Genomic DNA, 25,827 nt, shown 5'->3' on the forward strand with positions numbered 1-25,827 from the left:
GCGGAGACCCGCAGCTTGCACGGAGCTTCGCACTCCATTTCCCAGAAGGCCCCGCACAGCGGCAGAATCGACGCGGAGTGGGTGCCTGGTGATGAGCTGCTGCGGGGGAGGGGGCGGGGAGCGGAGGAGCAGCTGCGGCGGTCTCGGGGAGTGGTTGACATCTGGCGTCTCCCAGGGCCGAGGGGACCTCGCGCGGCTCACGCTCTCCGCTTCGGTGTCCGCCATGGCAGCGCGTCCGTTCGCCCCCGGCCTCTGCGCGCCGTGGCCCCGGCTCCCCGGAGCGATAAGGCGGTAGTGGCGCCTCGCGGCCCGCTCCTCCCGAGACTCGGTCGCCCCGGCCCGCCGAGGGGCAGGTCTGCGGGCCGTCCCCGCCGCGGTCCGCCCCCGCACCGCCCAGTCCCGCCCCCTGGGGGGGCGCTGCCCTCGGGCGCCCGCCGCCCATGCTGCCGATGCCGCCCAGCCACTCCGCCGCTCGCTGCTGAGCCCGCGCCCACCCTCCGGCTCTCAAGATGTGGCACAACGTGGGGCTGACCCTGCTGGTGTTCGTGGCCACGCTGCTGATCGTCCTGCTGCTGATGGTGTGCGGTGAGTCCGGGCAGCGCCTTGCGGGGGAGGGGTCGAGAAAGCGAGCGTGGACAAGTGTCTTGGAGCTCTCTCGGTGGTCACCTGGCCTCCCCAAGATCGAGCTGAGAGGAGCCATGCCTCCTGCTCAGGGCAGATGGCCCGGGCACCACGGAGGAAAACCCAGCGTTCAGGACTGGCATCCTGACTCTAGGTAGGAGAAGCAGGTTCCTGCTTCCCGGACAGGTTTGTCCTTGGTTGCCATTAACGCCAAGGTCTACCCAGATTGTCTCCGTGGCCTGTAATCGAAGGAGAAGTGATTGGTTTCATCTTTTTTATTTGGAGACTCCGAGCCTGGTGAGAGATTTCACCACATTCATTTAACCGGGGGTTGGAGCACCCTCGGGTTTCCAGTGTACGTGAAGTTGTTTGTTTACCTCGAGTTCAGGCTTTAACCAAATTCCGGGCAGATGTGATACCAGGCAGAGCCTAAAGACACTAAATAGACCTACGGGGGTCCGGTAACCTAATTCTTGGTTCTGCTGTAATGGTGCTCTTTGGTTTGCTGTATGTATTTTCCTTCTCAGAATGAGAGAACGTTAAACTGTTGTCAAGGCATGTTTCGTTATGCACAGTAGCTGATACCACAGGTCTCAGCAAAGAGGCCAAACAATTGTGAGAATCTGGCAAGTATTTCAGATAGATGCCAACGAGTACTGCTATTTACAAGACCAAAGTATGGCTTTGACGTGATGGAGTATTTGGTTACAATTTTATAAATACCGTAGAGCTTATTATTACATGGTTATTGCTCACTCCAGTGACTGTAAATTGGAAGAGATATGTTCGCACTTGTATTTAGATATGTGTATTTAATTTTTGTCAGCGATGCAGATTGTGAACCAAAGACCACACATATACTAAACACGTGGTGAACTGTTGTGCTGATCTCCAACCCAAAAATTTTAGTGACACTAGAGCTAGAGCTAAAAGGTTTTTTTTTTTTTTTTTGAGACAGTTTCTCTGGCTTTGGAGCCTGTCCTGGAACTCGATCTGTAGACCAGGCTGGTCTCGAACTCACAGAGCTCTGCCTGCCTCTGCTTGCCGAGTGCTGGGATTAAGGTGTGCGCCAAGAGCTCGATTAAAGATGTTCACTGCCGCACCTGGCCCAGTATTTCTTTTCTCATGATGTCAAACAATGAAATAGTCGCTCTTAATTTTCTGACTTGTGAACAGGTGATTCCATTAATTGTTGATGTTTTAAGATTTTTTTTTTGTCTGAGATGGGGCCTCAGGTAAATATGGTTGGCACTGAACTTGCTGTGTGGTTGGTGGAGGTCGACCTTGAGTTGATGATCCACAGAGTGCTACATCCGGTTTATTCAATGCTAGGGATGGAACTCCAGGCTTCTGGCAGGCTAGGCAAACTATGCTAGAAGTTCAAGGTTCTTGAAATAAGAATAAACAAATCCTTGAGTGGGATGAATGAAGGATGAAGGCCTAAGTTACCCTTTCTACTTGGCATCCACTTGGGATGAGAATGTGACATACAAACCATACTCCGTCTTGTGTAGAACACTTACTTGCACACTTGCCCATCTTGCTCCAAGACATTTTAATTCTGATGGTTTTCTCAACTTTCAGTGGCCATCAGGCTGCTTTTTTCTTTTTCTTTCTTTCTTTCTTTTTTTTTTTTTTTGGCAGGGTTTCTCTGTGTGGCTGTCCTGGAACTCACTGTGTATACCAGACTGGCAGGAGATCACCTGCCTCTGCCTCCCAAGTGCTGGGATCAAAGGCGTGTGCCACCATCAAGTGCCACCACCACCAGCTTTACTCATTTTCTTAAACAGGCCATGTCATTCATTTCAGAAAACCCAATGAGTAAGAGGTAAGGTAAGAGACTTTAATAGCTTTATAAAGTAGTTCAAACTGTTCCTTGTTGGGAATTTACTAGAATGTGGCTGAAGGTTGAAGAGAAGAGGGAGGGGGCAGACCAGACTTGGGACATGGGGTGCCATGTTAGTTTGCTGAACTACATTGCAGAATACCACAGACTGGCTCACTTACCCCACAGAAATTTCTCTCTCATAGTCCTGGAGGCTTGAAGGGCTTTAAGAACACCTCTTAGCTGGGCGGTGGTGGCACACACCTTTAATCCCAGCACTCTGGAGGCAGAGGCGTGGATCTCTGTGAGTTCAAGGCCAGCCTGGTCTACAGAGCGAGTTCCCGGACAGGTTCCAAAGCCACAGAGAAACCCTGTTTGGGGGAGGGGGAGAAATCCTAGCATGGAGATGGCCATCTTTTCCTGGTATTTTCAAAGGCTCATCTCACTGTATGTACCTGATATACCAGTCATTGGATCTGGGCCCTGGCCCTTATGACCTTATTTACTTTCCAGACAGAGTCACATTGGGAATTAGGACATGTAAATTCAGCAGAGGAAGGGACACAGTTCAGTCTGTAACACATAATCAGTCTCTAGCCCTTGCTGAAGGGTAGGAGATAGCTACCTAGTTTAGACATATGCCCTTAAAGAAATTCTTACCTTTCTGATGGCCATTGGCTCTTTTGAGAACCTGGTTAATGTTTTGAAAATTTTCCAAGGAAAAAAAAAAAAACGTATGAATATTATTTTTCCTTCTTACCAACACTTTTTTTTTTTTTTTTTTTTTTTGGTCTTATTTAGGAGATTTTGTTAAACCAGAACAGAGAGTTCAAATTACCAGCCTCCACCCTATGGGCTGGCTGGCCTGTTTTCTGCTCTCATTCTGTTCAGCCCACCTTTCTCTTCAGTGCCCACTAGACACCAGATCACAATCTGTCACCAGGTTAGCCCCAAGCACTCAACCTTGAGTTTGCTGGGGAACACTGACAAGCTGTTTCACTCAGTGAGTTCTAGTTTTTAAATTTCAGGTTCCTAGGGAGGTTTTCCTTATATCAGTTGTTTCTGCTTTTTCATTCATTCTAAAGTGTTTCTGCCTGCACCATTCAACCTGAGCTGCCCTTTGTCGAGGTGGGTAGTAAATGGCTTTCATATTACTGAATGGGTGTTCATTGCTAGTTAGCCCTCTTCTGTATAATTGAGGTTTCTCTGTGAGAAGCATGGGCTTTCTTGTGTTTTCTGTCCACGGTGGCTGATACTCTTTTCCAAATCCTTTTCCCCGCCAAAGACAAGGTCTCTTGTCTTGATAATCGTCATTGCTACACCTGTTTCTGTAATTTAGGTATTTATTAGCTGAGGTGGCTTTGTTTTCTCTGCTTACCGTTTATAACAATTTTTGGCCAAATTAATTCTCAGGGTTTATATTTGGACTGTGTAAATATTCCCTGCTGGACCAACAATATAATTTAGCCACTTATAATTTCATTTTGTTTGAACTTAGAGTTGGGACCAGCCGACCTGTTGAATGTGCCTGAAAAGGAGTGAGGATTAAGAAAAGAGACAGAAGTTAGAGTCAGGAGGGTTCTCGATGAATAGTGTAGATGCCTGCAATTTATTTATCATACCCCTTTTATACCCAAAGCAAAGGGGAAGGGCGAAAGACTTCCTTACCATGATACAAGGAACAAATAAGCATAATTATCTCTCTAATTCTCAAAACATCAAGTAGCCATGCCTTTGGCCAAACATCCTGTTATTTGGCCTTGAGGAGCAAGAATAAGTTTGAACTTTCTGACCTTAAGTCAGGATGGAACGGAGTCTCTGTGGGCTCCCACAACTTAGCAATTGCCTTTTAAGTTTACCCACTGTTTTCACTTCCAGTGCTGTGAATATAACCCAGGTTCCTGGACATACCAGGCAAGTGATGTCACAGTGAGCTCCATCCCTAGCCCCTAGTGTTTTGTTCTCTGTTTGTACCTTTTGTTATTTGTTCTCCCCTCCAGTCTCCAGAATCTCTATGGTCATGAGAAATATTTCCCTCCCATATGTTCAGTCTGTTGCTTGTTCCCATCCCTCCCCAGAGCCCCCTTCCTTCTCAGCAGCTGCCATTCTCAGACACTGCGATGTGCTTTCTCTGCTGCCTTGTCCTACACTCTGCTGCCTGGTCCTGCATCTCATGTCACCAGCTTTCTCATATGTTCTTCATTTGTATGAGGGAAATTTATAAGAGAAGGTACATGAAAAAGAATGTTTTGCGTTGAGCAGAACTCCTGGAATCCAGTTGCAGAGAGGGAGGAGTGATGAGCAAAGGGTTCAAGACCAGGCTGGTGAAAACCACAGAAACAGCTGACCTGAACAAGGGGGAGCTCATGGACCCCAGACTGATAGCTGGGAAGCCAGCATAGGACCGAACCAGACCCCATGAATGTGGGTGTCAGTGAGGAGGCCTTGGAAATCTATGGGGCCTCTGGTAGTAGATCAGTATTTATCCCTAGTATATGAATGGACTAAATTTAAAAAGAAAGAAAAAGAATGTTTTGAACTGCAGGTTTAAAAAGTCTTCTGATTTACTGCTTTGATATCTGACCAGTTCTCTGAGTAATCTGAGGTTGCAAACTGTTTTTTGTCTAGACTTTAAAAAAAAAATATTGCCTGTTTTTTCAGCTTCAGGGCTAATTTTGAGAAATCCAGTGTGTGCTGTGATTTGGTTTCTGTCTCTAGATGACTTTTTGGATAGCCCTTTCATCACTGGCATAATGGAATGTCTGGCTTCTTTTGTTTTTCTGAACATATGCAATTGAGAATCCCCCTTTGTTTCTGGAAGTGCTTTCTTCTAGATTAGTAATTAATTTCCTTCTCTCTCTCTTCCTGCTTTGTCTTTGTTTTCTCTTTATTTCCTTTGGACTTGTCTCTTCTGCTACTTCCTCTTCTTTCTTCCATGGGTGTTGAACCCAGGCTTTAACCCTGGACTCTTTTCTTGGACATCTAGAGAGGTTATTCAAGGAAGAGGTAACTAAAACAAAACAATAGGTTCTTACCCGCTGGTGTGAGGCACACATCTTTAATATCAGTACTTGCCTAGAAGAGGCAGGTGGATCTCTGAGTTCAAGGTCAGCCTGGTCTATAAAGGAAGTTTTGGGACAGTCAGGGCTACACAGAGAAATCTTGTCTCAAAAAGAAAACAGGAAAGTAAAAACAAACACCCCTGGGTTCTTGTTCTGTGGCTCACCCATGCACTGTGATTTGGAAATGATGTAGTCTCTAGTTTACACGCACTCTCAATTGTGAACATGGAGATCTGATCTACGAATGTATCAACATTTGATTGTTTTCTCAGAGAGGAATTCTCTTACTTCCTACTTGCCAGTTCCTTTTTCTTCCCTCTGCCCTTTTCTGAGATTCTTGATTGTGTTTTGAGTCCAACTGATATACCCCTCTCTGCCATTAAGTTTTTAGTAATATTAAACCAAAATTGATAGTGGAGAGAGTCTCTGAAATGGAAAGGTTTAGTGGGCTGGTCCAGAATCTAGCCTGAATGGACCAAGTCCTGGGACAGGCTCTGGAGCCACCACAGATGCATGGCAGCTGGATCTGAGAGGCAGTTGCATCTGAGAGCCTCTTGAGAGCATTTCACTATCATCAACTCTTTTAGGGCTGTCCAAGAGTAAAGGTGGGAATCACAAAGAGCCTAGGTTTTGGACTAGCTACTTCAGGGTAAGGATAAGTGTCCTGGGTGCCTGAGGCTAGAAGCTTATCTGTGTGCATCTGAACAGGAGGTGACTGCTGGGGTTAAGTCTAGGGTCTGGTCCACATTCCTGTACGGGAACAGGCTTTATTGGTTTTAGTTCACACCTACTAGCTGATTAAGCTCCCTTATCTCTCCCACTCCTTAGAATTTTTTTCTTATCAGATTTTGAAAAGGCAACTGATTTATTAAGAGTGGACTTAGGCACCTGCAATGGAGAAAAGCCCTGCTTAGTATGCCATAACTGAAGTGATATACTTAACCTGTGACAGTTGCTCAGAAACACCCTCAGTCCTTCTCCTCCAGCTGTCCCCATGTGACTCTTTTCTCCCTTTGCATCTCTGGCTAAGGAGTTGGCTCACACCTTCACAGTCTCCACTTGGAGGCTGACTAGGGGAATCCAGTGAATTGACACTTGGGGTCCTGCTGGTTTCCTTCCAGTATCTAATTCATGGCCATAGTGTAGCTAGCTTCCTGACTGACTTGTCCCACAGAAACAGTGAATTGGGCTGTTCTCTTAGACTTAGCAGAGGGCTGGAGGTGTGTAGTTAGTAGTATTCCTAGCACAACAACGTGGTGTGTGTGTGTGTGTGTGTGTGTGTGTGTGTGTGTGTGTATCTTAATCAACTTACTTTTTATTCTAGAATCAGCTATTTATTCTACAAAGTGAGTGTTAATGATGGTTTTAGCAGAAGATGGTTTTTCTAGACAGGAAGGAAGAACAAACAGCAGATGCTCATTGCCTTGTAAGATGGAGATGACAGAACACTTGGAAAAAAACTGGTTAATAGAGATTACTCAAGAGGTAGAGAGAGAGAGAGAGAGAGAGAGAGAGAGAGAGAGAGAGAGAGAGAGAGAGAGAAGGATTAAGGCAGAAAGAGCTTGATTATCATGCCAATTGAAACTGGTGGCCTGTTGGAGGCTGAGCTGTTATCTAATACTGATTTACTGATTTCTTGACATCTCTTTAATCCTGATCTCTTGAGAAAGGTCACGTAAAAAATAGTTTCAGTGTTTGGACATGCAACTTAGGAAGAATGACTGATTTTCAGCCTGGTTTGTTCAGAAGGTCAGTTAAGACAATGGCAATCTGTTATTTAACACTGTATAAGCACTGATGTCAGTGACTTCATTTGCTTTGTTCAGGATCTGTAGACCCTGGCATATAACATAGTAGGCCCTCATCTGTATAATGAAGGAAAATCCCTCTGCTAATTATTAAATTCCAGTAATAATGATTAGGTGTGGTATAAACCAGGATTGCCTCAAATGGATAACTTATTGAGTGAAGTACACTTACTGGATTCTTAGGTACATTTGCTTGCTAGGGAAGGTGGTCACAGGCATCCAAAGTGAACAGAGCTCTACCTGTGTCCCCGAGGACTTCATCTTCCAGAAATAGATAACTGGTAGCCCCTCTGGTTGTTAGGGCGTAGGCTCTCCCTGTAGAGAGAGGATGCCTTGTTTTATCTTGTACCTTCACTAGACTCTAAAACTCAGATCCCTCCCCTTAAAAGTCTGTAAAAGCAAGGCTTTCTGTGGTTCTGTTACTGTTGGAGCTCCTTTTTGCTCCTCTCGCTGAATGGCTGTCCTTACTAAGCCAGAAATGTCTTGGTACATCTGTCAACCTGGAAAGTTTTTTGTTATGTTGATTTTTTCTTGGGGGCACGGGCAGGGTCTCATTGTGTACCTGGCTGGCCTGTAATTCTCAGATACCCGCCTGCCTCTGCCTCCAGCATGCTAGGGTTAACTGTTTAGAACAGCACTTCTGGCAGAGTGTTATTATGTAAACTACTGGTTATCTGAAGGCCTCACAGCCTCACATAGCTCTGAATCTTCACCTAAAACATACTCCTCGGGTTGCTATAAACCCTGCTGGATGACTTTATCTTCCTTATTTCCTGTTCACTGGGTTAGGTATCATACCTGTTCACCTAAATATTTGATGTGTATTCGGAGGCACAAAGGTAACCACACACTGGTTCTCTCTTTAAGACACAGCTGGAAAGGGAATCCAACTTAGTCATTCAGAAACACTTCAGGTGTTTGAACAGTCGGTTCACTGCTCTCAGATGTTCATCAAGGTGACCGTATGCTCATTCTTTTTATCACCCTGCTTTCCAACCCCACCCCAGCCTCCCAGGACTTCACAAGTTTATCTCTGCCCTATCATGAAAAATAGATTTGGCACAAAGCCCTGGAACTCCACTTCCCTTAGACTAGCCTATGTGATAGGAGTGTCATGTTATCAGAACCCAGTCACAAGCAGAGTTTATGCCCATGAAGTGTCTCTGGGGCCCCTAGATTATTTTAGGATGAAGACTGGTCACAGGAAACACCAAGCATGTGATTAGAGACAGGGGAGTTTTGAGCCCCACTCCTGACCTTTAGAAGGGGCAGGGAGGTGTGGGTTCTCCACACTCTTGAAGAGTGAGTGCAATGGCCATTGAAGCTCAGAGCTCCTGAAACTGCTTTGGAGCCTATCCTGGCACTCGCTCTGGAGACCAGGCTGGCCTCGAACTCAACAGAGATCCGCCTGCCTCTGCCTCCCAAGTGCTGGGATTAAAGGCGTACGCCACCACTGCCAAGCATGTGTTTTGAATTTTTAATGGTTTTTTTTTTTTTTTTTTTTTTTTTGGTTTTTCGAGACAGGATTTCTCTGTAGCTTTGGAGCCTATCCTGGAACTCGCTCTGTAGACCATGCTGGCCTCAAATTCACAGAGACCCTCCTGCCTCTGCCTCCCGAGTGCTGGGATTAAAGGTGTACGCTACCAACGCCCGACCGAGAACTTGCTTCTACAGCCTTTCCATTTCATGGACACCCTGGCCTCTAAAGATAGCAGCTTCCCTTCCTCTGCTCTTCATAGGTTTCATTGTCATTAGAGGTACATGTTGCAGCAAGACAGCATTTGGACCATAGTAGGCACTGACAAATATTTGAGTGAAAGAATGAATAGGCGACTCAGTTTTCTGCCCTTGACTAGTCAGCTGGGATGAGGTGATAATGAGTGCAAGGGGCATCAAGACTTTGGGGCAGATGTAGGCAGCTAAGAGGTTTTATGGAATCGTCAAGATTCTCCGGGTTGTTAGAGCTACAGCCTGGGAGGAAGGAAACCAGTTAGGTGGTTTCTGCTGTATTGATGGCAGTTTTAGCCAAGGAGACAGTAGTAGAATTGGGAATACCAGTGGCTTTGTGATTGTAGTGTAACTCAGCAACAGTGGTGGCACTTCTCTCTGCTGTGTCCCAGTGAAGAGCACATGAGCTTTGAAGCTTCTGGGCTGGCTTAGAACTCACGTCCGCATAGGTCCTAGGAGGTCAGAGTGTAGCCTGTATGAGGAGAGGGGTTGTATTAACCTAGGGTCACACCCTCTCTATAAGTTGGCAAGGCTGTGTGTGCCCCCTGGTTCAGCCTGAGCACACTGATTGGCAGGTGAAGTACCAAGAGCCCGGCACACTAGTTTGCAGGTGTGGTAGAGTGCATGAAATTGACTCAGGCAGACCTGCGACTGCTTTGAGCACTGTTCCAGCTTCTAGTGTTAATAAAGACAAGTTCACAGATAGCGAACTACCCATAAATGATGTTTGCTTGCCTAGCACTGAAGTACAGGTGGGAATTAATCTGTGCTTGGAAGTGGATTTTCAAAGATTAAGCATGGTTTTAGTTTACTCTGGTCTTAGGAAAATAGATTTAAGTCAAGGCAGCACCATACCTCGTCTTGGGGCTCGGCAAAATGCCCAAGCAGAAAAGGCTCTTGGAAGTAAACAAGGTAGAAAATACTGGAAATATGGGGAATTTCTAGCCAGAGGCTGATTGGTTCAGAGTGGGTAGGCTCTTTTGGCTTCATTGTTGATGGCAACTTGGGTTTCAGCTTGCCTGTGTAAGAATCCAAGGTTCTGGATCCATCTGAAAGTGATGGGTTTGTTAAAAATTTGACAAATAATTGATTTTAATTTATGATTTTAGTCAGCCTTACTTAAATATAATCAACAGATAAAATGTTAATACCAACAACAAAAAATGTAAAACAGTTTCAGTGTCAAGCCAACATTCAGAAGGCATTACTGGGGGTTATCCTGTTCTGGGGACACACGTTTCTTAAGAAGTGAGAAGTGGAGTTTCATCAGACTCCCAGTATATTCCCCAAGTCTCACTGAGTCGACAAAGTAGACACAACCAAACGTTCAGTTTCCCCCTTTCTTGCCCTGCATTCCTTACCAAAATCCTACAAGAATTTAAAGATTTTGTTTGTTTGTTTAGTTGGTTGTTTTGGTTTTTTGAGATAGGGTCTCATTGTGGCCTGGAACTCCCATGTAGACCAAGTAAATACTGAAGTCACAGAGATGCCTCCTCTTCCTGAGCGCAGGGATTAGAGAAATGCACTATTACACCAGACCAGTGTAAGAATTTAAAATGTCAGGCTGGAGAGATGGCTCAGCAGTCAGTTAAGAACACTGACTGTTCTTCCAAAGGTCGTGAGTTCAATTCCCAGCAACCATATGGTGGCTGACAACCACCTTGAATGAGATCTGGTGCCCTCTGCTGGCATGCAGGCAGAAGGCTGTATAGACTGTATAAGTAATAAATAAAAATAAAATCTTCAGGACAGCCTCCAAAGCCACAGAGAAACCCTGTCTCAAAAACTCAAAAAAAAAAAAAAAAAAAAAGAATTTAAAATGTCTACCAGTTGACTTGACTGAAAGTTCCTACTGGATAATGTACTAACTACAGAATCCAGTCCCAGCTGCTGGTGCCTTTGTACAAAGACACCGAACAGTCCTTTCAGTCCAGAATACACTAATGATGCAGGCATCAGTGACCATGCCCGATGCTTTCGTGACAACTGTACCTTCTGACCTGATCACCTCCCCAAGGGCCAGTCTCCAGTACAATCCCAGTGGGGATTGTGTTGCGCTGGGTGAATTTGAGCAGTCACGGATGTCTGACTGTAGTGGGTACTGATCAGCCCTGAAATGGTGCTTTGTCATACTTCTGTCATGAAAACCCAGTAACTTGATATACTTAAATCCATTGCTCTGGTCTAAGTAGCTGGCTGTCTTTGATAGCCGGGCGTGACAATCCTAGCACTTGGGAGGCTGAGGCAAGCCAGCCTGGGCTACCATAACAAGGCCATATCTTAAGGGGGGGGGGCGAGGGCTAACAAACAACAGTTGCTTATAGGTCTTCACTTGTAAGAGCCTGATCAGTTTTTTTCCCTTCTCACATATTATATCTTGACTGTAGTTCCCCCCCCCCCCAAATTCCCACTCCCCCAGATCTGCTCCTCCTTTGTTCCCTTCAGAAAAGGGCAGGCCTCTGAGGGATGTCTACCAAACATGGCATATCAAGTTACAGTAAAACTAGGCACATCACCTTACATCAAGGCTGGAAGAGGCAACCCAGTAAAAGGAAAAGGGTCCTAAAAGCAGTCAAGAGAGTCAGAGACAGACCCCACTCCCACTGTTGGGAGTCCCACAGGAACCCCAAGCTACACAACCAGAAACATGTATGCAGAGGATATAGGTCAGACCCATACAGGCTTCCCGATTGTCAGTTCAATCTCTGGGAGCCCCTGTGAGCCCTGGTTAGGCAATTTTGTGGGTAGTTTTTATGTGTCATTGACTCCTCTGGCTCCTACAATCCTTCTTCACTCTCCTCTGCAGGATTCCCAGAACTGTTCACTCTTCTGAGTTCTGACTCAAAGTAACTTTCCCTTCCCCTTCCTATCCATATTCGGGCCCAGATCTTAAGTGTACTTACCCACAGTCTGGATACTCTGTGTCTCCAGCTCCTCCCACGGCAGCTGCCTGCTGAACCCAAGGCATGGGACTTTCTTCCTCTTCTGTCTCCTCCCTCTCAGCAGTTGCTGAGACTTAGAACTTGCCTGCCCTGTGTTGTCTTTCTCTCAGATTAACCAGTTGGTACCTATGAATAAAACAAAACAAAAATCCTCCATTAGTCATCAAGTCTTTTATATAGGAATGGGAGTAATGGTTGGCAGCCTTTACTAATTTAGAGAGATAATGAGGATTAAGTGAAATGTTGAATGTTATTTCATTGTGGGAATTGAAAACAACTGATGGTGAACTTTTAGTTATATTGGTGGTGATGGTTAAGTGGTCAGCTCATCTATCATCACTACCTTTCTGGCACGTTTATCTCTAGAAATCTCATACAGTGTGTTTTGTAACATTACCTTTTGTACTAATGCTTAGTTACTGGCACAAGTGAGTCAGTCGTCTTTTATTGTCCCAGAACACAGGGCCTCTGCCAGCCAGTTTTTCTGACTTACAGTGCTTATCAGTCTAAGGGTGGAACAAAGGCCTGAACCTGTTTAGAAAGCTGTGAAGAACTCATTTTAATATGTAGCTTGGGGGCCGGGCGTTGGTGGTGCACGCCTTTAATCCCAACACTCTGGGAGGCAGAGGCAGGCAGATCTCTGTGAGTTCGAGGCCAGCCTGTTCTCCAGAGCGAGTGCCAGGATAGGCTCCAAATCTACACAGAGAAATGTAGCTTGGTGTTTGGTTGACATAAATAGAATTTCCCTTTCTCCTCCCCTTTCACTCCTTCCTGTTTTTCTTTCTAAATCCCAGGACATGGTGCAAGACCCATGTCCATAGAACAAGAGTAAGCAAGAAGTTTGTCCTGTGGGAGGGATCTAGTGGGCTGTGCTTCCCTGAGCTAGCCCATATGCTTTGCAGTAAAAGGTCATCTAGGTGTTAATGAGTTTCTTCTTCCATCCTCCTGTTCGCCCATTACATGGGCACACCTGGGAGAAGTGATCCCAGAGCCCAGAGTCCAATTAGGCCAGTCTACTTTCAGGCTAAATTGAAGTTGTGAATCTGAACTGGTAATGGTGTCTTGTGTGTCTGTGTGGCGGCTTGCATTGGTAACTCACACACCTCATACACACCCCGACACATTTGATGTGTTTGTCTGTCCAGTGATATGTCGAGGGTGAAGCTCCATTGCACTTGTGTTTTCTTACATGCCAAGTGTACCGGAGAGCTCCAAACACACGTGGGACATTAAACAATCCCGTGGAGCAGACACAGCACAACTTAGAGCATAACCAAGCTTTCTGCCTAACTCTGACCATCTGGCTAATCTGTTTTCTGCTATTACAGCAAAACCCCACCACACACTAGGTACATCATAGAGGATAATTGTTTGTTGGGGGCATAGTGGCAGAGGACTGAGGTACTAATACCCAGTGAGGGCCTTTGCTGTGGCATTATGGGGTGGAAGGGCAAGCACGGAGGGACTTGTGATACTTAACACATTCCCTCCATGCTGACATTAACTCTTTTTTTTTTTTTTCTTGGTTTTTTGAGACAGGGTTTCCCTGTGACTTTAGAGCCTATCCTGGCACTCGCTCTGGAGACCAGGCTGGCCTCAAACTCACAGAGATCCGCCTGCCTCTGCCTCCCGAGTGCTGGGATTAAAGGCATGCGCCACCAACGGCTGGCCATTAACTCATTTCTTAATGTTTCTTAATCACTTCTTTATATTAAGAATTCAAATACTTATCTACATGAGTTTTGGAGGGGACATTTAAACAGCTCTGACCTTTATATCAGTTATTTAATTTATGAACTTCCTGTGACACCACCCAACTCCTTGGTGATATTTGGGGAAAAAATCATAATTGAGGTGTTGAGTATAAAAACTAGGACCTTACATGTGCTTGACACTGAGTTATAACCTCCACTTCTGGACAGTTTCTTTGTATAGTCTTCTGTCTTAGTTGGGGTTTCTGTTGCTGTGCTAAAACACCATGACCAAAGGCAACTTGGGGAGGAAAGGGTTTATTTCTGCTTATAGCTTGTAGTCATCATCTGGGGAAGTCAGGGCAGAGACTCGGAGCAGGCGCTGATGCAGAGGCCGTGGAAGGGTGCGGCTTACTGGCTTGCTTCCATGGCTTGTACAGCCTACACGCTTATAGAAGTCAGGACCCCCAACTCAAGGGTGGCACTGCCCATAGTGAGTGGGGCCCTCCCACATCAATTGTCAATCAAGGAATTGTAACACAGGCTTGCTCACAGGCCAATCTGGTGGGAACATTTTCTCAGTAGAGGTTCCCTCTTCCTGAATACCTCTAGCTTGTGTCAAGTTAACCTAAAACTAGCCAGAACATTTTTCCTTATGTAATCGCCATGTCTCATTAATAAATACTAATGTGACTTTTGGAAATGGAGTGTTCTGAGGCAATTGCTGGTCAACTGGTCCTTCACTTCCTCCCTATGGGCATTCAAGCACGAATCTCCCTTTCTCCTTCTCTTTGGCCAGTCTGACTGATCCATTTTTTGACAGCTATTTCTGTGTTTTCCAAACTTGCATGAACATTAGAGTAATATGTGAAACTTCAAATGAGTAAGCATAGCTGGGCATGGTGATGCACACCTTTAATCCCGGCACACTGGAGGTAGAGGCAGGTGGATCTCTTGAGTTTGAGGGCAGCTTGGTCTACAGGAGTTTCAGGACAGGCAAAGCTACATAGTGAGATCCTGTCTCAAAAAAACCAAACAAATAAAAAAAATGAATAAGCATAGCTCCTAGATTGACTTGGGGTTTGTGGGACAAATTTCTGAGAATCTTAGTTTCTGAAAACTCCTTAGCAGGTTTGATGAACAGTCAGTTTGAGTGATGCTATTCAGGAATTGCTGCAACCAGGTATCTTTAAGTAGGGTCATTACATTTGGTTGTTGTGACTGTGCCTCGTGTTTACAGTGAACTTGTACCTCAGAGAGAGATGGTGCCTCCCATCCTGCTGGCCCTGCCTTGCTCCACACCAAGCAGTTGTTCTGCTCTATCAGTTGGAGCCTCTTGCCGTGTAGACATTCAGTCAAGATAATGTGTGTTAACGTTGTAAAGGACTCAGGGAACGTTTTGGTTACTTTGTGTTGATGCAGGCTAACCTGAAACTCGGGATTCTCCTGCTTCCAGCTCACCTCTCAAATATGATAGTAGGTGTCACCAAGTCCAGCTTTTTAGTTACTTTAACTAGCAGATTTGCCTGTGAATTGGATGTGATAGCGTGTCTCTGATTTCACTTGGGAGGCTTGCACATCGGAATTACCCCAAGTATAAGGCCAGTCTCGACTACACTTCAAGTTCCAGGCCAGCCTGGGCTACAGAGTGAGACCTTGTCTCAAAAACCAAGCAAACAAAAATTGTATGTGTGTTTTGAGCAGCTTCCCAGCAGCCCTCACTCAATCCTTCTCCAACCCTTGTAGTGCTTTTCACTCAGAGACATCTTGTTATCCATCTCTTCCCTCATTCTCTATAGAATATTTGGCCTTAAGGATGTAAAGACCTCTTTGAAGTGATTTATGAGAATTTCCTGATAGTGAATTTACATTTCTATTCAAAATGTCTGAGTTAAGAGTCCCAGCACCACATACAAAGCCAGGTATGGTGGTGCACATCTGTAATTCCTGAGCAATAGAGGAAGACACTGGCATCGACCTCTGGCCTCCATACACACATGCAGCTATGTGTGCTAATTGTGGGAAATTTTAGTTGAACAGAATGGCATTACAGAACCAGCGCAGGCCCCACTTTGACCTACAGACTCAGTGTACTGACTAACTGACTCTTAAGGTTCCCCTAGACATACAGGGAACCCAAGAAGTCAAAACAGTCTAGGGAAAGAACAAAGTTGGTGGGCATACATACACTTCATGGCTTCAAAAATGTAATGCAAAGCTACTGTAGTTCAGATAGTGTATGTCAGCATAAGCTTGGCATATAGTGTTTTAAAAGTCCAGAAGAAAAGCACTACTTATGGCTGGTTTTTTACCAAGTTTCCAAGAGAAGAATAGTCCTTTCAATAAATGATCTGTGGCCGGGCTGTGGTAGCCCATGCTTTTAATCCCAGCACTTAGGAGGCAGAGGCAGGCGGATCTCTGTGAGTTCAAGGCCAGCCTGGTCTACAAGAGCTAGTTCCAGGACAGCCTCCAAAGCCACAGAGAAACCCTGTCTCAAAAAACTAACTAACTAACTAACTAACTAACTAACTAACTAACTTAATTAATTAAATACACGATCTGGAATAACTTGATATTCATATGCTAGGGAATGAATCTGGACCCAACTCTGTTGTCAAAATTAACAATAGACCAGACTTATGTGTTAAAATCTGTAGAACTCTTAGATGATTGCCAGATTCTAAATTTTACCAATCTTGAATCACCCAGTAGTTTTCTGCCCAGGCAGCTCAGTTAAAGTGATTTATTGGGTCTCATCAAAACTAAACATCATTCTTCAAAAATCATTCCAAAAATAGTGAAAAGACACTGGATGAAATGGGGAGAAAACATCTACTATCTAGAACACAAATGAGCTTATAGCTCAAGATTAAAAAAACAAAACAATAAAAAACCAAAAAAAGCTTTATACTAAGCAGAATTGGATAGACTTTTTTTTAAAATGCAAAAAAAATTGCCAAATACTTAAATTAAAATGGAAACATGTTATTAGTTATGTAGACCAGTGAAAATCAAAGCCACCACTGTAGTGTGTCATTTCAATACCTAGTGGATTGACTGTGTATAAAAGATTGGCAATAAGAAGAGTTGGTGGAGAAATGGGGCCTCGTGTTGTTACTGGTGGGATGTACATAGTGCAGCCGCCAACACAGATAGACCTTGAAAAGAGCTGTTAGAAATGAAGCTAGACACAAAGGCTAGATACCGATTCTGTTTATGTAGCATGCTCATGGCATTAAATCCATAGTGATACAACACTAGTTAGTGACTGCTACGTGGCAGGAGACTGGTGCATGGCTGCTATTGGCTGTGCCAGATGCTACCTTCTGAATGTTAGTCTGACACTGACACAGTTTTTACATTGTTGTTGTTGTCACTGGCAGTGCAATTTGGGAGGAAGAGAGTATGGAATATAATGGAAAGTGCTTATATCTAGCCTGGAGCTTGCTATGTAGACTATGCTGGCCTTGAACACACAGAGATCCACCTGTCTCTGCCTCTCCAGTGATGGGCTTAAAGGTGTGAGTCATCACTCCAGCAGTGCGGGGAGATCTTACAGAGTCCCAGAGTTCCTTTTTCATTTTTCAAAGTCTCATGTAGCCCAGGCTATCTCAGACTCACTATATAGTAAACGATAACCCTCAATTTCCAATCTCCCTGCTTCCACTTCTAAGGGTTTGGATCATAGGTGTGTAACACTACACCAGGTTTTACAGGTGTGCAGCACTACACCATGCCTGGTTTTATGTGGTGCTAGGGATTAAACCCAGGACTTTATACAGGTAGCTAGACTCTCTGTCAGCAGAAATCCTTCCCCTGCCATGAGTGGCTCTGGAGGAGTCTCTTAGAGTTGGGGCTCAGGAGTGTTGATTGTACAACCTTAGGAATATCCCAGAAGCCATTAAATTGTATGCTTCAAAAGGATAAACTTTATGGTATGTGAATCATATCTGTAAAAATATAATTTGAAAAAAAATGTTACCTCAGATTTCCCTGACCTGTTAGCATTTGAATTCATGTCAGTTGAGTAGTTTATGGAACACATGGTAAGTAACAGGCACCTCAGCCGTCTAGGTGGTTCCTCTTCCACCCCTCAAGACACAGTGCAGCTTTGTGAGCCTCAGGTCAGAAGCTTTCCCCATGCCATGGTCCTTCCTCTAAGGCTCCATCTGTTTAGCAGATAATTTTGGTAACTGGAGGGAACAAGACAAATTAAACACTGCCCTTAGGTGGTGGCCATTACCATGGCCTAGTTTAACACAAGGTTGGAAAAGCCATTGGGCTTTGTTTTCCTGAAGGACATGACACCAGAAATGCTGTGGCCTGCTGGCCTTTTTGAATGACAGTGTGAAGGAAACAGGGGCAGGAAACAATGGTGTACTGGCTGTCTTCACCTGGCTTCTCAGGTATTCTGTTCTTAATGCTTCAGGACAAGCCGACTATGTTTTAGTTGACTGATCGTTATTGAATGATGTTTCTTCCTTAAAGAATTTGATGTAAAAATGCCTTCTTCTAAAAATCTTGAACTAACATTGTTGGTTCACAGGCTTTATTTTTCTATCATGTACTGACAGAAATTTTATGTTTTCTGTGACATTTTTTGTGAACTTTTCATTCAGCAATGTGGTCTTGACCGGGGCATTTTCACTGTGGCCCAATTGACTCCTGCTGCTTAATAACATCTTTTCATTCTGACCTGAAGGCTCACACTGAGTAGAACTGAGGTACGGTGTGTCCCCTCATTAGTCAAGTGTATTTCTTTTCCACAAAAATACTCAAAATCGATCTTAATATGTAAGTACTCCTACTTAGTTCCAATTTCATATATATTTGTATGGAAGGCTGGCAATTAAGACTGGAGTCCCAGTCTAGTCCCAGACTAGCCTTGAACTTGCCTTCCACCTGCTTCAGTCCCAGACTCTGCGTCAATTTAGTATTAGTGATGGGTTTGGAATTCCATGAAAACAGAACCTTGTCCTCCTGTGTGAGCCTGGAATCCATCCTCATGCCTCACACATCATAGTCTTGTGTTTGTTGTATGAGTGCACACTGTAGTATCTATACCTACTGCTTTGTAATAGACCTTACAGCGTCCTGAGTTGAAAATGGTGGAATAATTTTTCTCAATGTTTTTGTCTTTCTTTAGGTTGGTATTTTGTATGGCATCTATTTTTATCTAAATTCAAGTTTCTACGGGAACTGGTGGGAGACACAGGATCCCAGGAAGGAGATCATGAGCCCTCCGGGTCTGAAACAGAAGAGGACCCTTCGGCTTCACCACATAGGATCAGATCTGCTCGACAGAGAAGAGCGCCTGCTGCTGACGAAGGCCACTGACCGCCCTACGAGAATATGCTCTAAGGCAGTTAGGAGCCTCTGTCTTTAGTGACCTGGCTTTGAAAGTTACTGTGACTGAGGAACATTTGCAATTGGATTTCTATCCAGTTCAAAAAAAATTTACAAGTAAGCCATATAGAAAATAAAGGGAATTTAAACCAAATTGGACTGTTACAGATTTCGTCTTGGATATTTTGCTTCACTGGGTCTACTTAACACTCTTACTCTTTGGATTTTTCTTTTTTCTTTTTGCACTGGTGTAAATCTGTAAACATTTCAGGCTTGAAAAAACATGATGTTAATAGTCATAAAATGTACCCTTTTCTTGACATTTTAGCTTGTTAATTCAGGATGTATCTCATTACTGTCAACCAGGTGGTAGTCTTGTCATTATCCTAGCTCATACATATGTGAGTTTGCATCTAGTTACAGTGTCATTACCTCAGCTGATGTGTATACTGTTGGTATCAAATATATCAGGTCTAATTGGCATTTTAAAAATGTCTTCAAAAAGTACCATTAATCAGCATTGAAATGGAAGGTTATTGCATATGCAGAAAACCATGTAGACAGCAGTGGAGCAAGCATGTTTGATATTAGTGATGCCAACATTCGCTGCTGGAGAAATGATCACAAGTCAATGTTTCTTTGCAAAGAAACAACAAAATGCTTTTACTGGACTTAAGAAAAGAAGATACCCACAAGTTGATGAAGATATGCTATATTTTGTCAGTGAGACATTTGCAAAACAGGGCCGGAGAAATTGCCAAAATCCTCAGAAATGATCTAACAAAATTCAAAGCAAGAAGAGACTGGTGTGGCCACTTCACAGAGAGGACTGCTGTTAAGACATGAAATGCTCTCTCCGGAGCTGCCTGCTGGTATTAGACAGAAGGCAGTGGTAGGCATCCCGTCAGGAAATGCCGCATCACAAAACAGATCTAATGACTAATTTGAAGTGGTTTGGAAGAAGGGTGCTTGGAATGTGAAGTTACAGTTATAACTTAACCAGTTAATTTCACACATTCTTTACATAGGCACAAGATTTATGTGATAAAACTATTTTAGAACATGGGATAAATACAAACTAAAATGTTTTTCTGTGATACAAGGCATATGTCCTAGCTTAACGGGCAGTGTTTTTTTCTTAGAGCTACATATGGGGCATCTTAATTGATGCTCACCTAGATTAAGTAAAAATTTGTAAATTTACTTTTCAAGATAGCATTTATTTATTGGAGAACTTAATTATAAGTCTTACAGTGTTAACAGTTATTTTCTATGAAATGCTTTTGGGGTAAACCTATTGGGGGTTTTAGAGGTATAGTTAGGAATCTAAGAACTGTCTTCTCCTTTAGGGAGAGTGAGATTGGTCCCTCCTTTATATGGGGACTCTTTATGAGGGCTTGTGTTGTGGAGAAAATACTTCAGACCTCAAAGAGTACTAGGGCTTGAAACAGTGGTTGAAAAAACCTGCTTACCTGTGTAAAATGCCTCTTGCCAGGAGTCCGTGTTTGTTTTAACTGAACTTTGGACTGTTTACTAAAGAGAGATGGATTAATGAACTTTCTAGTGTTGTCTGCTCTAGACAGAAATGAGCTGCAAAGTCAAGTTCCTTTCCTGGTTCCTGTTCTTCATGGTTGTGTTTAATCTTGTTTGATACCTCATTCTTCATTCTGGCAGATTTTATTTATTGTCTACTGGCACTGCCCCAAATTGAGTTCCTTAAGAACTGTTTGTAGACATCCTAGCCCTTTGGGCACACAGGAAGTTTAGAGGAAAGCCTTCATGTATACATTTTCTGGGGAAGATGCCCAACAGCTGAGAGTGGCATCTGTTCTGTTCTTCATAGGGCATACTATGACCAGAAGGCATGAAGAGCAGTGGTATTGTTTCTAGCATTGGTTTTTAACGATTCTTATACTAACTAAATGTCACTAAGTGGGTTAAGGTGCCCCAAGGCATCTTGATACCCGGAGGTTGTTTACGTTAGATTTTTTTTTTCATAATCTAATGTTTTGAGCTCCAGGTTTTTTTTTTTTTTTTTGCTTATGTTTTGCAGTGGTTATCTAAGGTTTATATAGCAATAGGAAAAACTTTAAGCTGCAGGTGAGCTCTCTGTTGTGTCAGTATTAAAGAATGGTGGCTGATGTCATCACCCCTCACCCGTCCAACCTATAACCAGGCCCAAACTAATCTGTAGATATATATATATAGGGCATTATTTATTGGTGTTTATGTTTCTAGCATATATTATAAAACTTTAACAAAAACTGGTTGGCCCGAGAAATAGTACCTTATGGTGTAACAGCTCATACTTCCGTGAAGACATTTTGGATGCCAGTATGAAGCGTCTAAGGCATAGTGCTTTGTGAAAAATTGCTTTCATGGATCTCCTTTACCCCACCAAGAGAAGAGAAACCATTGTCCCTCCTGGTGAAGTGCTTTTGTAGTTGTTATAAGTGTCACACCTGCATTCTCAGGTTCTCATTGCAAGGGGTGTGGCCAAACTTCCAAGTTTAAAGACACAACATACCACTACTAGAGTCTTGCCTGATGACATCATCTCTTTGAGGATGGATTAGAAACTTGAGGACTCAGGTAGATTGTTGTAGTTTCTTCACAGCCAACCCTTCCCAAATTTTCTGTGGTTTGCCTCTGAAGGTAGGTGTGTGTGTGTGTGTGTGTGTGTGTGTGTGTGTGTGTGTGTGTGTGTGTGTGTGTGTGTGTGTTTGCACATTGCCCATGTTGTGGCATGGCTCAGATTTAAATGCCAAAACACTAAAGATTTGTCTAAAAGTTAGTTGAGGCGTTAAATACACCCGAAGATAGCTTTTTAACTGAATGGCTTCTCACCGTGGAAGTAGATACTGGATAGCTATTTCATGGACATCTTGGCCTCTTTGTTTAGATTAGACTTGACCATTTCAAAATGGTATTTTGTTAAAAGTTTAGAATATGTATGTGCTGACGTCTGGAACATGATGGAAAGCAGTACATGTTTCATGTTAAGAGGAACGATGTTTGAAGTTATTCTGAGTCCACAGTGCAATCTTTTTTAAAGTCAGTTTTCCTGAGACGGTGTCTGACTGTGACTGGTAACCAGTGTAACTGCAGATCTTGACTGGTAAAGTGCTTTTATATTTGAAATTGACTTCATAAAGCCAATGGGCAGTCCTCTGAGCTCGGAAAAGCTCAGGCAACTGTCGAATGGCGTTGGGTTATAGAATCTAGAATCAAAGTACCTTGTATTGTCTGCTGTTCAAGTGTCCCTGAGTTAGAAACTTCTAACATATTACGTTTTTACCCTGTATTAGTAGAAGCTGCATCTCCATTTGTCGGAGCACATGCTGCCTGCTGAGGACGGTCTAGCATTAACCTCCATGCCAGTTCTATGCATAACCATTCACCAAACACTGCTGCTGTGGTTTCTAACAGGAGCCCCTCTGTCCTGTGCTATGATGCATTGTCACCTTGTTGCTTGGCAAATACATTGTAAGGAATTAGAGCTGTGTGTGTTAATAGTACCTTTATATAAATAACAAGATGTAAAATACAGATGAGGGATATGCAAATGAGTGATGTTCCTGTCTTAGAATATCTAAAGCTTCTTGCACAGAATAAAGGAAAATGAAAGTAAGCAAGCGTATGTCTCGTTGATTAAGGATAATGAGTGCACTGGGTGCTTTGGATATGATGGGATTCTAAAGGGTTTTTTCTTTTCTTTTTTTTTTTTCTTTTTATGGGTCCACACTTCTGCACCCCACTTCACCAACTTTAGAAGTCTTAAGAATTGGGAGGATAGTAATAGCATCCACCATGCTAGGAAATTAATGTAGAGCCTAAAAGACAATGTAGCCCAGCCTGTCGGTGTGCTTAATCATACTGAACCTTCCATCATTCAACAGCCTCAAGAGCTTGCTGATTTGCTTGCTGTAGCACATGTTTCACTTTTAACACTGACAACCAGGAAGATCAGAGGAACTGAATACTGCCAAGTGAGCGGATCCAGGGAGAACCTGTTGGAAGTAGAAAAACCATGGATTCCAGTGTCTGAGCCAATGTTTTTCTTCAGTGCTCAGGTGCCAGAATATAGGACAGGAAACGGGACTTTGCCAGGGTTGGTTAGGAGAATCACTTCTAGTGTCAAAGACTTGGCATGGTGAGCAGCACTTAGAAATAGAGCAAAATGTTCTGGAGGAACTATGAGACTGTTCTTACTCCCATCTGCACCACTGGTCCAACCACCTGGCATAAAGATGATGCTGTTTTTGAAGGACTTGGAGAGAAGGCACTAGCTACAGTCGTAGTTTTCCAGGTAGTAGGCATACACAAGGACAGGGCCTTGCATGTGAAGCTGTGTGTTATTTCTGGAACTGAGAATGCAAATGGTTTGACAGTAGCGATGTGTGAAAGAGCTAGACTACAAAGGACATTGTATATAACGATATACAAGCCACATGTGATGGTATTGAAGTTTTGTTTTTGTTTTGTATGTACACAGCATTCTGTCTGCATGTATCCCTGCAGGCCAAAAGAGGGCACCAGATCTTATTACAGATGGTTGTGAGCTGTCATGTGGTTTCTGGGACTTGAATTCACAACCTCTGGAAGAGCAGTTTTTAACCCTGAGCCATCTCTCCAGCCCCTGCAGTATTTCTGATAACTGCTTCTTGAATGTAGCCTAGGCTGACCTCAAGTCACCATCCCCCTGCCTCAGCCTTATGCCACAGCAGGCTTGGAATATTTCACAAATGTGAATACAAATTGGTGTTCTTGAATGACTATTCTTCCAGGCACCTGGATTGGGTACAGATGGTTTAGAAAGATCATGTTACCTATGAGGACAGATTTGACATACTATAAACAGGATGTCCCTTTCACTGGGCTGGGCAGAGACATGGCCATTTGGACAGTAGTACTAAATATGGGGCCTTTGGGGTTAAAGAGTAAGATGAGATTGGCCTGTGAATGCAAGGAGGGGGGTGGATGATAACGTCAACATTTTAGGTTGGTAGTTGATAACAGAGCATTGCATGTAGGAAGAGATTTGAGCTTGAGTATTAGAAGGTTCAAGTCTAGTTGAAGGCCTCTAACTGAGTTTGGGAATACTTTTTTGTCACTTTGACAGAATGTGAGGTATGAGAGTTCTAACTTGGTGTTTAGGTTAATGTGGATAATGAAGTGATAAGTAAAGGATATGACACCCTCCCTCCCCCTGGAAAGAGCTGGAAGAAGTAACCTACACAGCATGGCTATGGTTTGACTATTTTTGTCTCTGACAATTTGTTTCAAGAGTAGCCCAGTGCCACAAATGTTGGATGATGAGGCTTTTGGGGGGGGGTGTCTGGAACTGGGGGATTCTGCCTTCATGAATGGTTAATGAGACTAAAAATATTAAATGTGTTGAGGGGGTGGGCTTGCTCTGTTTTTGCTCGTAGACCATGTCAAGGGACATCATCCTAGACTCAGATATCACTCCACCAGTGTCTTGCTCTTCGGCTTTCAGCTTGGGAACTGAGAGAAAGGGGTTCCACATGATAAATTACCCAGGCTAGGGTATTCTGTGATAGCAGCACAGGAACAGGCCCCTAAAGAACATCACCATTTCAGACATTGACAAAAAGTCCATTATGGATGCTGAGAAAGACTGATAGAGAAACAGGGGCACCCACCGCAGAGTGATGATATCCTGGGAGCAAAACAGAATGGCAAGAACAAGGGTTGGAGCTGAGTGATGGTGCTGCTGTCTGTCAGGAATTGGTAACAGGAAGCTGATGCAGTGGTTCATGCCTAAAATAAGAGTCTGTAATCCTGGAAAGGAACAGTCAGAAGAACTTTATGGGGGTTGATTTCACAGGGTTGGTGATAAGATACAACAGGTAAAGAATGCAGATCAGCCAGCAATGGAGGATGGTGGGATAGAACATGTTGGAAGAGACAGATTGAGAGTGAGACTAAGTCATGTGACAGAAACAAAAATGGCCAACCTAGATCCTAGGTTGATGTTTTTCAGTCAGCTTAGCAGCTGCACATGAATCTACTGATATTTTAATTAACATCTGCGGCTCCACAGTCCTGCAGTCAGTGTCTCACCAGCCACTCAGGCCACAGCTTGGTGTGTCTTCCAGTGCTGTAGCCTGACTGCCATGGTCACCATATGCAGTTTTAAATTAAGTATCATCTTATTTATCAGTAAGTCTTAGGAGTCAAAGGCTGGGGTGAAAACCTACTAGCTCAGAGAAGTTGAGTAGCAACTAGCTGACCTTGTTTTTTTTGGCTGGAGACACTGCAAGAGACATGTCTCTTCCCTCATTCCAGAACCAAAAGGAAGCTCAGACTCTCATCTACCCTTTCCTTCCTGTGTGTCCTCTCATCCAAATTGCTGATTTCTCTATAGCTAGTTCTAGTCAGTTAGTCACTGGCTCTGCCCCCCTCATTCAGGGTAAACTTTATTTAACTGTTATTTATTTAACAGTCTCAAAGTGTCATAGTGCAATCAAAATATCCCACAACACTAGATTAAAAGTTAAGAGAAATGAGATCCTATCCAAATGTTATAACTTGGTACTTTTCCTTGGTCTTTTAAATGGGAGACTTAGGTCTGACTTTTAGAATATTCACTGTATTAATATATAAACAACCAGTTACTATCCCTGCTATTCATTCATCTTTGTAACTGTAGAAGTCTTCCAAGGACAACTTGCTCCAGAAGTTGCTCAGTTCATTAAAAATGTCAGTTAAGAGGGATTCACAAAACATGCATTCATTCTATATTATTTCTGAATAAGACCAGGACAATTCTCCCGGCTC

The 25,827-nt window shown here is 43.7% G+C and overlaps 1 protein-coding gene and 1 long non-coding RNA gene across 2 annotated transcripts; one reads left to right on the plus strand and one right to left on the minus strand.

Moving 5' to 3' along the window:
- Positions 1 to 240: 240 nt before the first annotated feature.
- Positions 241 to 22,654, plus strand: Smim13 (small integral membrane protein 13). Its single transcript, XM_027410411.2, has 2 exons — positions 241 to 585; positions 18,824 to 22,654. Exons 1-2 carry the CDS (start codon positions 510 to 512, stop codon positions 19,012 to 19,014), a joined length of 267 nt encoding a protein of 88 aa, XP_027266212.1. The 5' UTR covers positions 241 to 509; the 3' UTR covers positions 19,015 to 22,654.
- Positions 8,932 to 25,827, minus strand: LOC113835105. The gene is made up of 4 exons (XR_004769391.1): positions 24,690 to 25,827; positions 11,948 to 12,112; positions 9,900 to 10,093; positions 8,932 to 9,516 (listed from the first exon to the last, which is right to left on the minus strand). It is a non-coding gene; the product is annotated as an uncharacterized LOC113835105 (long non-coding RNA).

The sequence above is a fragment of the Cricetulus griseus genome, chromosome 3, assembly GCF_003668045.3.
Source record: "Cricetulus griseus strain 17A/GY chromosome 3, alternate assembly CriGri-PICRH-1.0, whole genome shotgun sequence".
NCBI lineage: Eukaryota > Metazoa > Chordata > Mammalia > Rodentia > Cricetidae > Cricetulus > Cricetulus griseus.